Source organism: Ornithodoros turicata, chromosome 6 (genome assembly GCF_037126465.1).
Source record: "Ornithodoros turicata isolate Travis chromosome 6, ASM3712646v1, whole genome shotgun sequence".
Lineage (NCBI taxonomy): Eukaryota > Metazoa > Arthropoda > Arachnida > Ixodida > Argasidae > Ornithodoros > Ornithodoros turicata.
In genome coordinates, this window is record NC_088206.1 from 53,691,478 (window position 1) to 53,704,914 (window position 13,437).

Here is a 13,437-nt window from a genome sequence, read left to right on the forward strand (position 1 = left end):
TCAGGAACGTCAACGGAAGGTACGAAGTACTGCTACCTTGGAAAGACGACATAGATCTTGGAACAAATGAACGAAACGCACGGAAACGACTTAAAGGTTTGACGGACCGTTTACTTCGTACGCCCGACCTGCTCCAGACGTATGATGATGCTATCCGCAAATATCTAATTGACGGCGTCGCAGAAAAGGTGCCAGAGAACGAATACAATCACGATCAAGTTGATAGACCAGTGTACTACTTACCTCACCACGAGGTCATTCGCACGGACCGCATTACAACGAAATGTCGTATCGTGTTTGACGCTTCCGCTCATGAAACTCAAGAGATCAGCTTGAACGAGAATCTTCACATCGGACCAATATGAACCCGAATGTAAGCGTTCTCCTACTGAGATTTAGACTACATGCTGTTGTTTTTACTGCCGACATAGAAAAGCCCCCCCCCCCATTCCTCCAAATACTCACCACAAAAGAGACCGAGATGCCCTGCGATTCCTCTGGTATCAAGCTATGCCCACAGGAGTGGACGATAAGTTGGAAATATGGCGAATGACGAGAGTCACGTTCGGGACTGGTCCTAGCACATTCCTGTTGGCGGCGACATTGAAGAAACTGCTGAGAGAGTCCGAAGTAGACTATCCGGAAACATCAAGACTGTTGAACGATTGTACGTATGTCGATGATTTTATATCTGGTGCTGACTGCGAGGAAGCCGCTATCAACGTGTACAACGAGGTGAAGAATATAATGCAGAAGGGAAGCATGAACATGCGGAAATGGGGCTCCAACTCAGCACGGCTGAACGCTTTGTACGTGCAGGACCCGGAGGAAGTCTCGCCCTTCGCTGGAGATTCCCGCGTGATAAAGGTTCTGGGAATGAAGTGGGATACGGAACAGGACTCCCTCTTTTACAATGCTACCAACCTTCTTCAACGTGGAAGGCCTGCTGTATGGACGAAGAGGAAGGTGTTGCAGATGGCTCAAAGCATATACGACCCGCTAGGTTTGATGTCACCGTATACGATCGCTGCAAGGATCTACATGCAAAAAATGTGGCAACAAGGTCTCACTTGGGATCAACCTATTCCGGCGGACCTACAGGAGAGTTGGGAAAGGTGGTATGAAGGCTTACAGTACCTTACCGAGATCAAGATCAACAGGTACTACGGCATGTGGACGAAGAATGTATCGTTGCACGTTTTCTGTGACGCAAGTTGCAACGCGTATGGCGCCGTTGCGTACCTCGTTATTAAAACATCGGACTTTTCTTCAAACGGATCTGACGCTTCTTCAAACATAGTGCTGACAAAGGCCAGGGTAGCACCAGTCAAGAAGCAGACGCTTCCAAGGTTGGAACTCCAAGCCGCTGTTGTAGCTGTGAAAATTTCAAGAATGTTGATGGATGCATTCCCAGGCATCAAACAGGTTTTTTTCTGGACTGACTCGACAATCGTACTGTATTGGCTACACGGTAAGAGCGAGAACTGGAAGGAGTACGTTCGAAAGAGAGTTAACGAAGTCAAGAACTATACGAAGCCAACACAATGGAGGCACTGTCCTGGGACCGAAAACGTCGCGGGCATGCTCACTCGAGGTCTTCGACTGACTACACTGACGACCAACGACAAGTGGTAGAACGGCCCTAATTGGCTCACAGACGAACAAGCATGGCCTGAACAGTGCTTCGAAGCACCAAGCTGCGGGGAAGAAGCGAAACATGAGCAAACAGCACTTGCAACAACGACGGCGCCAGCGGAAGAAGTTACTTGCCGCACGAACTTCAGCTCACTAAATCCTCCACAGAGTAAGACTCCACAGAGTAACAGCGTGGATAAAGAGATTTTGTGGAAACTGTAAGGGGGCTTCTATCGATGGACCACTTAGTACGGAAGAGATTGAAAACGCTAAGATCTATTGGCTCCGACATGTACAAGTCACACCTTTCCCTGAAGAATATCAAACCCTGAAGGCCGCGAAATCACTAAAAAAACGACACTTCATGCAGAAGTACAGACCGTCTCTTGATGAGAACGGCATAATGAGGATTGAAGGGAGGTTACAGATGGCAAATCTTACGTTCGATGAAAAGCACCCCATAATCATGCCACGAGATGCTCACTACGTCCCATTACTCGTCGAGCAAGCTCACCGAAGGGTCATGCATGGAGGAGTAGCAGACACTCTTGCAAAGCTCAGGGAAAACTATTGGGTAGTTCGAGGAAGGCAGGCGGTGAAGAACATTCTTCATAGGTGCACCGTTTGCAGGAGATATAACCAGACAAAAACGTCTGAGTACACGTCACAACTTCCTGCTGACAGAGTGCAACAATGCCATCCATTTACTGTTGTAGGAGTGGGTTTTACAGGACCTCTATACGTCAGAGACACGCACAGTCATCAACGCAACGTGAAAATGTACATTGCCATGTTTACTTGTGCTGTCGTAAGGGCTGTCCACCTAGAAGTTTCCCGCGACATGTCGGTAGCAAGCTTCGTTCACGTACTACGAAGATTCTTCGCATGGCGAGGGATGCCTAGAGTGATATACAGCGACAGCGCACCCACCTTCAAAAAATGCAACAAGGAACTTGCTGCATTATGGCGACGTATACGAGACGATGAAGTGCTGGACTGGCTTGGGACCAACAGCGTGAGCTGGAAATTCATTCCTACAAATGCACCGTGGTGGGGTGGATTCTATGAAAGATTGATAAGGTCTGTGAAACAGGCATTGAAGAAAACCATCGGCAGAAAATCATTGACGTATGAAGACCTGGTGTCAATCGTAGCAGAGGTTGAAGCCGTCATTAATTCTCGACCGCTTTCTTACGTGTACGATGACCCACATGAGATTCTTCCGCAAACACCAGCGGAGTTCATCACAGGGAGACGCCTTACCATATAATGCCTCCAGAGATGACAACAGAGGAGACGGAACCCATCCATCGCACATGGCAGAAACATGCAACATTGCTCCAAGCAGCATGGCGAAGGTGGCAGAGGCATTACCTCATGGAGGCTCCGCTCAGCCAACCAGTGCAAACAAAACAGGGGGGAAACTATGTCGCCAGGCGACGTCGTGATTTCAGAAGAAAGAAAGCCAAGGATGTTCTGGCCTCTGGTCTGCATTCAATCCGGACACAAGAGACAAGATGGGACGGTACGGACATATACAGCGCGAACGTCTACTGGGCATGTGACTAGACGCGCTACCAGGTCGCTGTACCCACTTGAGATACAACAGCATGATGTTGCCGGTCCTCAGTCTGTTGCTAATGCAACGGACATATCATGATCATCATGAGTACAACACAACTGAGCGCATGTCTCGCACATCACATCTTGACTATCATCGGTCGCGAGCGTTATTCATTGTGGAAATAAACATCGTCGTAACTAGTCACGTCTCTTCTCGACTTGGTATCAACACCTACTAGCTCGTTAGGTATTTCTCATGCAATGCAAAAATAAATAAATAAATAATAATGAAGGAAATATAATAATTTCTAGGTTTTCACTGCACTACCCACTGACCTCCATCATGACCTCAGTTCCTGGCATATGCAACAAATATGGAAATAAATGCTGAATTTAACAAATGCTGTCATTTCTCACACATGAACTACAGCTGTTTCGAATCGGACCCAAGAATTCGTGACCGACAGTTCCGATGCCTTCTACAAACTGAACCTTTATTCCTTTATTCCAAACTGACCTTTATTCCTCTCTCTCGCGCTCCTCGTCTTCGTCCACCGCTGAGCCTAAGAGCCCTCATCCTCCCGGGCCACCGGTGGTGCGATATCCCCTTCCAAGTGGTGCAGCAACTGCACGGGACGGTGAAGAATGGTCTTGTTGTCTTGTTGGCCAGCATGACCGCACAGGCACGAACAACACCGTCGCGTCCGGGAATGGTCTGAGTTACGCGGCCGAGCTTCCACAGAAGCGGCGGTCCTCTTTCGTGGATGACGACCACATCTCCGACCCTCAGTTGACTCTCCGGGTCCCGTCTCGCCATATGCGCGGATCTCAGCTGGAAAAGGTATTCCTTGCGCCACCTGCTCCAGAACTGCTGGCGAAGACTATCCTGTGCTTTCAGGTAGTGCTTGAGTCTCCCTGCGTCCAACGGCTGTGCAACTTCGCCCGGTGTTGGGGTGGCAGTCAAGCGCTTCCCTACGAGGAAGTCTGCAGGAGTCAAAGGGTGCAGGGCGGCGGGATCGGAATCCACATACGTCAGCGGCCGGCAATTCACTATGCATTCTACTTCGCATAAGGCTGTTGTAAGATCTTCATATGTCAAATGGCGCCTTCCTAAGCAACGCCTGAGGGAGCCCTTCACGCATCTGACCATCCTCTCCCACCATCCGCCCCACCATGGTGCTCTTTCGACAATAAACCTCCATTTGATGCGATTCCTGGCGGCAAAGTCTTGCACTTCTGAGGACACGGTGGAGAGAATCCGTGACGTCTGATGGAAGGTGCGAGCGTTTTCTGACATGATCAGTGACGGGGCCCCGCGTCGGGACGCAAAACGCCTAAATGCGCCGAGGAAGTGTTGAGTGGACATCCCGGTCGCCAATTCGGGGTGGATCGCGCGGGTAACGCCACATGAGAAAAGGACGATGTACGCCTTCCGCTGTTCGTTATTGTCAAATGCATAGAGCGGTCCAGCAAAATCCACCCCTACTACGTCGAAAGGACTCGTGGGTGTGATCCTTTCCCGCGGGAGAGGAGCGACAGGTGCTGTTTCCGAATACAGTCGTTGTCGTTTGCATTGTAGACACGTATGAAGAGCGCGACGAACCGTCTGTCGACCCCTTACAATCCAATACTTCTGGCGAATTTCACAGAGTGTGTCTTGAACTCCTGTGTGGTGTAGACGACAGTGCATGTCGAGCACGAGCAGCTCTGTGAATCGGTGTCTGGACGGCAGAAGGATGGGATGCCGTACGCTGTCGCTTTCGTCGGCGTACCTCAGACGACCACCGACGCGGAGTAATGAATTCTCGTCGATATACGGGTTCAATAGCAAGACGGCCGATGAAGAAGAGATGGGGCGTCTCGTCTGTAGGTCATCGATTTCAGTGGGGAAAGATTCCAACTGAGTCCAACTGACCCAGAGCAGCTCTGCTGAGTGTAGCTCTTCCGCTGAGAGTGAGCCACTGTGTTTCGACTGGGGTCTCTGGGTGTTGTTGATGTACCTGAGCACGTATGCTGTCACACGGAGCACGCGGTTAAGGGAGCTGTGATCTTCGCGTTGAAGAAGGGGGTCCCGATGCTGAACAGCGATGGCGCAACAGGCCTCCTCGATCCGGAAATGCGGAGATGCGTTTTGGGCCGCTACGAGACCATCCACGTTGCCAAATAACCAGGGTGGACCGGTCCACCACAGCTTGCTGTGGAGCAGCTCAGTCGTGGTGATTCCCCTCGTGAGCAAGTCAGCCGGGTTGCTTTTCCCGTCGCAGTGACACCATCGAGCCGGGTCCGTGAGCTGGCGAATCTCTCGTAAGCGCCCCTCGACAAACTGAGGATTCTGCGACTGAGTCATCTTCTCATTCTTTATCCAGTGCAGTGCAATCTGAGAGTCCGTCCACAACGTGACCCGTGACTGCAGGGCAGGTATATGACTTCACAGATGCTCTTGAACAGTCTAGCGGCGAGAAGGCAGCCAAGGAGCTCTAAACGCGGAAGAGTGACCGTCTTCAATGGTGCAATGCGACCTTTGGCGATGAGCAGATGGGAGCTGACACCCCCGGGAGCCTTGTGGGTGCGTACGTACGCAACCGCTCCGTAGGCCCGCGGGCTTGCGTCTGCAAAGATGTGAAGGTCTGGGACGGTGCCGGCCGGATTGAAGGGAGATCTCAGTGCTTGCATTGTGGAGAGCGCGGGAAGGCCGTGTACCCATTCGCGCCAAGCTTGGTGTGTCGGGGGGTGCATGGGTAGGTCCCAAGGAACTGCTTCCTTCCACATTGCTTGAAACAAAAGCATCGCGGTTACCCTAAAGGGAAGGAGCAAACCCAAAGGATCGTACAGTCAAGAAAAGGTCCTGAGCACCGTGCGCTTCGTGGGCTCATTTTTCTGCGCGAATTCGTGAACCGCGGTGACTGGTGCTAGGATGACGTCCGCCTGTCTGTCCCATGGTACACCTAAGGTACGAAGCACTGGGTTTGTACAACCGACGTTATCGTAGGCAGTTTCGTCTGCGAGAAATTTCTGTCGAAGTGCGGTGGAGTTCGCTGCCCATTTTCGGATTTCCATCCCTGCGTCCCGCAGGACAGCTCTGGTCTCGGCATATATCGTCTCGGCATCTTGCACGTCGTCGCAGCCAATTACTAGGTCGTCAACATAGAAGCTGGTGCGGAGGCGAGCTGCGGTGGCTGGGTATCGCGAAGCGACCGCGTCGAAGTGATGGTGCAGAGTTGCCGCGAGTAGGAAGGGGCTGGACGATGCTCCGAACGGGCCTCTGGTCATCCTCCACTCCTGGGTCGCAGGATAAGGGTTGGATGATGACGGTAGCTCCTGGATCCACAGAAAGCGGAGGGCGTCTCGGTCCTCTGGTCGCATCTGAATTTGAAGATACGCCTTCCGAATGTCGGCGGTCAAGACAATGGGAGAAGACCGAAACGTGATGAGGAGATGGAGGCGGTTGCTGTTTAAGTTGGGACCCTTCGACAGAACCTCATTAAGAGACGGTTGGCCGGGAACATGGGACGATGCGTCGAAGACTATGCGGACCTTGGTCGTGACAGCCTCCATACGTACAACGGCATGGTGGGGCAGGTAGTATACGTTCCTGGTTGTGTCTGGGCCAGAGGCTGGTTCGGCATGCCCTTCGACGAAGTATTCGCGCATTGTGGCGTCGTACTGCTTGAGAACGTCGGGTGCCATCTGGAACCGCCGGAGTTGAGCGTTGAGTCTCATCTCGGCGGTTATCCGATTGTGTGCCTCTGGTGGTAGCCCAGGCGCCTGGATCATGAGGGGAACCTCGTACCGATCTGTCTGCCACTTGATGTTCTCTTGAAACATTTGGAGGTCTGCCGCTCCGGAGGGAGCGGCTACGTCAGTATCCGCGATACCTAATGCATCTACTCGCCACAGGATGGTCAGCTCATGCTCGGGCGCGTCGTTCGTGCAGCACAAAAGTGACGTGGTGGCGGGATAGTCTGGTAGCGAGGAACGCAGTGGGGCAACACCTTGGACGATCCACCCAAATACCGTTTCGACGGCTGTGATATTGTTGGGACGGCGCTCTATTCTGCCAGACACAAATCGCCAGTAGTAGTCCGCGCCTACCAGCACGTCGACGTTCTGCGATAGACAAGTCGTTGTGACTGGAGAGAGACCACGATCATGTAGCATTTGCAAGATCCGGGCATCCACAGGTGGGCTGAGCGACCTGCAGATCTGTGGGATAGCGATGGCCTCTACTTCCAACGACTGATGTAAGCCATCGATACGCAGAGACACCTTCTGGTATGTGCGATGCGTGGACGGTTGCGTGGAGCCAAACGCAAAGATCGACATGTTTTCGGATGCCAATCCCGGGCATCGAAGCCGCTGAGCGAGTTCCTCGGTGATGAATGTTCTTTGGCTTCCCTTGTCGAGAAGAATACGTACGGACGCGGATCCGCCAGGACCGGCAACCTGAACCACAGCGGTCTGCAGAAATGTGACAGTAGACGAGGTTGACGCGGTGGTGGCTTGGATTTCAGGTGTCTGCGCTGGCGATGATGAAGCCGATCCAACGCTCCCGGCGGTGCGCTCTCGCGCTTCGCGTTTCGGTTGTATGTCGCAGAGCACAGTCAGATGTTGTCCGTGGCATCTGGTACACGTGAGACCAGCTGAAGAGCGACACTGACGGGCCAAGTGGTTCCGCTTGGCACAGCGGAAGCAGCGACGCGCTGACGTGAGGCTTCGCCGTTTTCCCTCGGGTGTTAGTGGCGCTGGACAAGTCGCCGTGCGGTGATCGCACGCGCGGCAAAGGGCACACGAAGGGAGATCGGACGGTGGTGCTGGTGGAGCTCCATCAGGGCGTGTGGAGTCTGTGCGCACACCAGCTGGCAGCGCTGCGGCTGAAGGAAAGGGGGCTGGCGCATCGTCTTCCGCGTGGACCGGAGGTGTGTGCCGAGGCCGGTGAAGAGCGACTTCTTCCCTTGCTTCCACTTGAATGCGTAGGAAACCCATCAGTACACGAACCTCCGCGGCACACGCCTCTGTCAGGGCATCAATGCAGTCAGCGCAGGAGATTCTCCTTGTTACTGACTTCACTACGTACCCTGCAATATACCCGACGACATCCTCAACAAAGTCAGAGAGTCGCCCAGCGTCTGGTGCTTCTGCATAGTCGTGGTCTCCACCTTCACTTGTAGAGGTGCCAAAATATCGAGAGGCTTGAATATCAAGCTCATCAAGGGAGGTGGCTTCTGATGCTGCTGCAGTTGTCACTGTAAGTATATGTGTGTTGTCTTGAGCTGTACAATTGCCTCCTGCTGATGGCTTTATACATAGAGATCAGTGTTCTACACCCGACAGCGAGATAAGACGTATTATCATAGATAACCATTTTTGTCGGAACCAAATGTGACATGAAAAGGGCCTTTAGTGTTTACTGAACGTCGGAGTACCATTTTTAGTAAAGTAAGTCTTTTTTGTGATGCCTGAGGTACTTCGAATGATGTGTTCCTGCTCGGAGACATTGGGTCCTCTGTTTGTGTCGTTCAGCTCATGCGTTCGCCTCCACGAAAGCTCATGAGTGCGGCTTGGAAATTAAGATGAATTTTGTTTTCCGTATCAGACTTGTCGACGAGGTGGGCAGAGGACATTTTGCAGTCAATTTGTGATCGCAATAACTCCGATATTTCGAATGAAGACGTGAACGGCAAGTACGATTCCGAGACGGACGAGTACAGTGATGCCTCATCAGACAGTGATGACGATTCTACTGCGAGTGCCCCCCAACGCCGTGTTTTGTGGAAAACTAACAGTTCTCCACCAGAAAATGATGTGCCCGTTATGGAGACAGGCTGCGTCTTCACAGAAAATAGATCTGATTTCGAACCCGTGAACTATACAAGCTCTACGTTGAAGACAACATGCTTGAAACCATGGCCGAAAAGACGAACCAGCGGCTACTCAAGGAGCGTAAAATGATAGCAAAAATTACAGGTCAGGAAGTGAAGCAACATTTTGGGTGCTCCATGCTCATGGCAGTGATTCGATATCCCAAGATTAGCTTCTTCTGGAAGAGAGGAATGGCGGTCAGTGCAATAGCTGACACCATGTCACGAGATCGCATTTTCTTGCTGAGATCCAACCTGTGCTGCCAACTTGAAAGTGATGTCACTGACGAAGAGAATAAACGTGAAAGACTCTGGAAGGTTGCGCCATTTGTTAAGATGGTCCGGAGTGGATGCTTGGCTTTGGAAAGACCCAACTGATTTTGTGTGGACGAACAGATAATCCCACTTTCAGGGCGCTGTCCTGCGAAACAGTATGTACCAAATAAACCGAATCCCGTGTGTCTAAAGAACTTTGTTCTGGCAGGAAAGGACGGAGTCATCTATGACTTCAGCATCTACAAGAGCAAAGACACATTTCCTGATTTTGGCCTTGGTGTGTCAGGCACGTGGTATCAGGTAACTCAGTGATGAAGCTTGTCGAAACAGTGCCAGTATGTTCCACACTGTACTTAGACCGCTGGTTCTCATCAGGCCCCTTGATGAATGAGCTAATGAAGAAAAACATTTTTGGCACTGGCACGCTCATGAAGAACAGACTACCAGGAGGCACACTTCATGAACGACAAGGACTTGATGAAGAAGGCACGGGGCACCTCTGAGGAAGTTATGCGAAGGGACAGCAAGCTTGCTTGCGTGAAATGGGTAGGCAAAACACCAGTTGTGATGCTCTCCACTGCCTTTGAAGTTGAACCTGAAGACACTTGCAAACGCTGGTGCAAGGAGGAGAACGAATACATGGATGTCCCACGCCCCTCAGTGATAAAAAACTACAATGAGAAAATGGGGGGAGTGGATTTAGCGGACCGAATGCTCTCCCTGTACGCTCAGAGAAGCAGATCGAACAGGTGGACACTCCGCACCATGCTCCACATGTCAGATCTTGCCTGCGTCAATGGCTGGCTCCTGTACAGGGCAGACAAAAACACAATGGGACGGCAGAAAAAAAAAACATAATGGATTTCCTCGATTTTAAACTATCTGTAGCTGAGGGGCTCATTTGTCAAGACATGAGCCGAACTGTCTCAGATGATGAAGACAGCATGGATGTGCAGCCAAGAAAAAGATCAAGAGCTCTTTCTTCAGAAGTATTCAGACAACAAGGGGCACTCCATTTACCATTGAAGGACGACCTCTCAAGTGGAGCAAGGTGCCGGAATGCTGGGTGTAGCATGAAAACACGCCACCGATGTGCACAGTGCATCATGTACCTATGCATAGAAGCTGGCAGAAATTGCTTCTATCAGTTTCATGTTTGAACATTGTTGCAAAAAGCATCTCTGTGAATGTACTTTACTCGCTGTGTTTTAGTACTCGTCAGTTTCATATCATATTTCAATCCTTGGATATATAACATGCAATAAAAAATTGATTGTTATTTCATCCTCAGAAAGGTGTGATGTTGTGGCAGTCTTTGATCAGTCTCCTGTGACAACGTAAAAATCCACAACCACATAAGTAAGATATGGAGACAAACCTCGTGCCGCTGGAGGTGGATGTGCATTTTGATGCACTTTGGCATTACACACATTACACACGTCCCTTTAATTGCGAAAAGGGCATAATCATCTGTAGTTCGAACGAATTGCGTCAGCTCCTGGTCGTCGCAGACTGCGGTATACTTGCGGAGCCCTCGCTCGCACAAGACGAAAAAAATCTTCGCTGTAGGATACACGAATCGCGCTCTGTGCCTGTCCCATTGGGGGAGTGGTTACATCCGAGGTCTCCGTTTCCAGCAGGTGCGTCACCTGGCGCAGGTTTTACAAAGCCATAGAATGTCCCCATAGAGATGAATGCGGGTATGAAAATTCGTATCCGCAACCGCACCGGACCCGCGGAACCACGCCCCGCATCCGCAGCAATGTCATTAGTGCAACTCGCATCCGCACCCGCACATCACAACGGGTACCCGCATACCCGCAGGTGCAGCCGCAGCCCAATGCGCACGCATGTTTCAGTTATGCCACTTGATCGTCACAGCACGAAATGATTTATTGATGCTGGGTACACTGTCCTTTAGTGAGCCACTTTTTCAACAGTCAGACGCTGTGGCGACAGTTGACGTGTTTGCCAGCTTACTAACACGAGGGGAACCAGTCGTCGTGTCAAAAGATAGCCAAAATTAGCCCTACATGGCAAACATGACTGACAATAACAACAAGTTTATTTTGAGATGATGAATGGGAAGTCTCAGCCCCAGGGGCGATACCCTGCCCCATTTTTTATTGCCCACACTACCAACCTTCCCGGTCTCATAATCAGCTGGACTCTCGCCCACCCTCCTGCCCTCTCTCTCGCAAAGAGTAAGCATATAGAACGTGGTGCCAGTAAATGACAAAGCTGTCATCTCGCACACCACGGAAGCACTGGATATGGAACGTCTTGGAAAATAGCTTGGGCACAATGTTCGCGGCAAATCGGGTCGTACACCAAAAGCCGATAGGCTTGTTTTGGGCCTGCGGGTATCGCGGGTATACCCGCGTAATCCGCGGAGGCAGTGCGGGTCAACCCGCGATGACACGTAAATGTGTACCCGCAAAGAGCAAACTTGGGCGGATACCCGCGGGTATACCCGCACTGCACTCATCTTTAACCATAAGCTCAGTTTTCTATCTTAGCAAAGGGTCTGGAAAGAAGACCACAACGTGGTTTTTCGAGAAGGCTGTATATTATTGGTCAGTGACGTGGACGCCGGGAACCTGGTGACTCAACATCCAGGTCGGAGCACCATGTGTGAAGTGTAGAGAGGGTGACCCATTTGAGAATGTCGTCCATACTGAGTCGAAAGGGGAACGACGGGAAAAAAGCAACGAGTAACTTGAGGTAAGGGGGAGTAGTAATGTAACAACCCAAGATTTACACAGAAAATCCACGGCAAGTATTGCACTTTTTACTTTAAATTATTTTGAAATTTTTTAAAAATTCAAATTTTTAAAATTTAACACGAGCTTAACACGAGCACGTTAAAACAACGCGCAAACATCGGTAAATCACTCACCTTTTTCCCCGCTGCGACGGAGCGTCCGCTCTCGTCGACAGCCAGGGATCAAGTAACGACGGAGCGTCCGGCCGCACGTCGTCTACCTACGAGAGCCAGAGCTGGACTGACTGAGGCGACGCGCCGCGGCAGCTACGCATGCGCGCGCGCTCCTAGCGCCCTCTGCTCCACCCGACCGCGCATGCGCGCGCGCGCGCTCCTAGCTCCCTCTGCCCGCGGGTGTTTTCGGTTTCGGCTCTCCGCTGCGCGCGCGCGCGCTCCTAGCGGCGACGGGTGGCTTCTGAGTTTCGGTGTCACTCTCGTTTTTTTGCGCGCGGGCGTTTATCTGTATAAAGGCAGCGCGCACCGCGCTCGCGTCATCATTCTGTCCGATACGTGGAAAACGCCATGTGTGGTTTATTCTCCTTCGTTTCTCGGCGTCGCAAGGAAAAGACAAAAAACGAAGAACTTCGCGAATTTATACGCGGCATCGTGGAGGAAGCCTTTCAAGTCCACCGCCTGGAATGGTTGCAAGCGCGTCAAGAAATGTGTCAGGACAAGATGAAGACGCTCGACCGCATCTTAGCGGCGGACAGACTGGCGAAAAAGAAGTCCAACTTTAGCCTAGATAATCTGTATTAGGAACGCAGTTCCGATGTAGAGGACGACGACGACAACGTGTAAATAAAAACGATGCATTTCTCTTCGAGTCTCAGTCTCTTCGTTCTCTTCGTGAAACGTGTACGCACGCAACATGTCTTCCCCCGGAACCTTTTCGTTTCCGTCATCCTTTTCGCTGTATCTTAAGCGGCCCCTCCATGTGCGGCAAATCTACTTTCGTTGCTAACGTGCTGAGGAACCTGAACGACGTGGTGGACAAGCCTCCGTCACAAATATTCTACGTGCAGAAATATGCTTCGCCGAGCATGCAGGACGAATTCGGGGACTCCGTAAAATTTACCAAGGAGCTACCGCGAGAGTGGGACACGTCGCGCGCTACGCTGATCGTCGTCGACGATCACATGACCGACGCCGGTTCCTTGAAGGAGGTGACCGAACTTTTCATTCGGGGTTCTCACCACGCCAACGCGTCGATCTTCTTACTCGTTCAAAACATCTTTTTCGACAGTAGCCATTTTAGAACAATATCCTACAACGCCAGTTACGTCGTCCTGTGGCGCACCGTGCGCAGCGTGCACCAGATGGAACATTTCGGCCAACAGCTAT

The 13,437-nt window shown here is 51.4% G+C and overlaps 2 protein-coding genes across 2 annotated transcripts; both read right to left on the reverse strand.

Moving 5' to 3' along the window:
• Positions 1-3,771: 3,771 nt before the first annotated feature.
• On the reverse strand, positions 3,772-5,871 carry LOC135398633 (uncharacterized). The gene is made up of 3 exons (XM_064630018.1): positions 5,695-5,871; positions 3,880-5,605; positions 3,772-3,824 (listed from the first exon to the last, which is right to left on the reverse strand). The coding sequence occupies exons 1-3, from the start codon at positions 5,869-5,871 to the stop codon at positions 3,772-3,774; spliced, it is 1,956 nt and encodes a 651-aa protein (XP_064486088.1).
• A 159-nt stretch (positions 5,872-6,030) lies between these two features.
• Positions 6,031-8,405, reverse strand: LOC135398634 (uncharacterized). The gene is made up of 2 exons (XM_064630019.1): positions 8,273-8,405; positions 6,031-8,210 (listed from the first exon to the last, which is right to left on the reverse strand). The coding sequence occupies exons 1-2, from the start codon at positions 8,403-8,405 to the stop codon at positions 6,031-6,033; spliced, it is 2,313 nt and encodes a 770-aa protein (XP_064486089.1).
• Positions 8,406-13,437: the final 5,032 nt, after the last annotated feature.

What these genes read in the sequence shown, in the direction of transcription:
- LOC135398633 (XM_064630018.1), bottom strand. Translation starts at nt 5,871, where the DNA reads ATGCAAGCACTGAGATCTCCCTTCAATCCGGCCGGCACCGTCCCAGAC. An exon ending in GCATTGCACCATTGAAGACG is followed by an intron (nt 5,606 to 5,694) that starts GTCACTCTTCCG and finishes CCTGCCCTGCAG; the next exon opens with TCACGGGTCACGTTGTGGAC. An exon ending in CGACGGTGTTGTTCGTGCCT is followed by an intron (nt 3,825 to 3,879) that starts GTGCGGTCATGC and finishes CGTCCCGTGCAG; the next exon opens with TTGCTGCACCACTTGGAAGG.
- LOC135398634 (XM_064630019.1), bottom strand. Translation starts at nt 8,405, where the DNA reads ATGAGCTTGATATTCAAGCCTCTCGATATTTTGGCACCTCTACAAGTG. An exon ending in GTCGTCGGGTATATTGCAGG is followed by an intron (nt 8,211 to 8,272) that starts GTACGTAGTGAA and finishes ATGCCCTGACAG; the next exon opens with AGGCGTGTGCCGCGGAGGTT.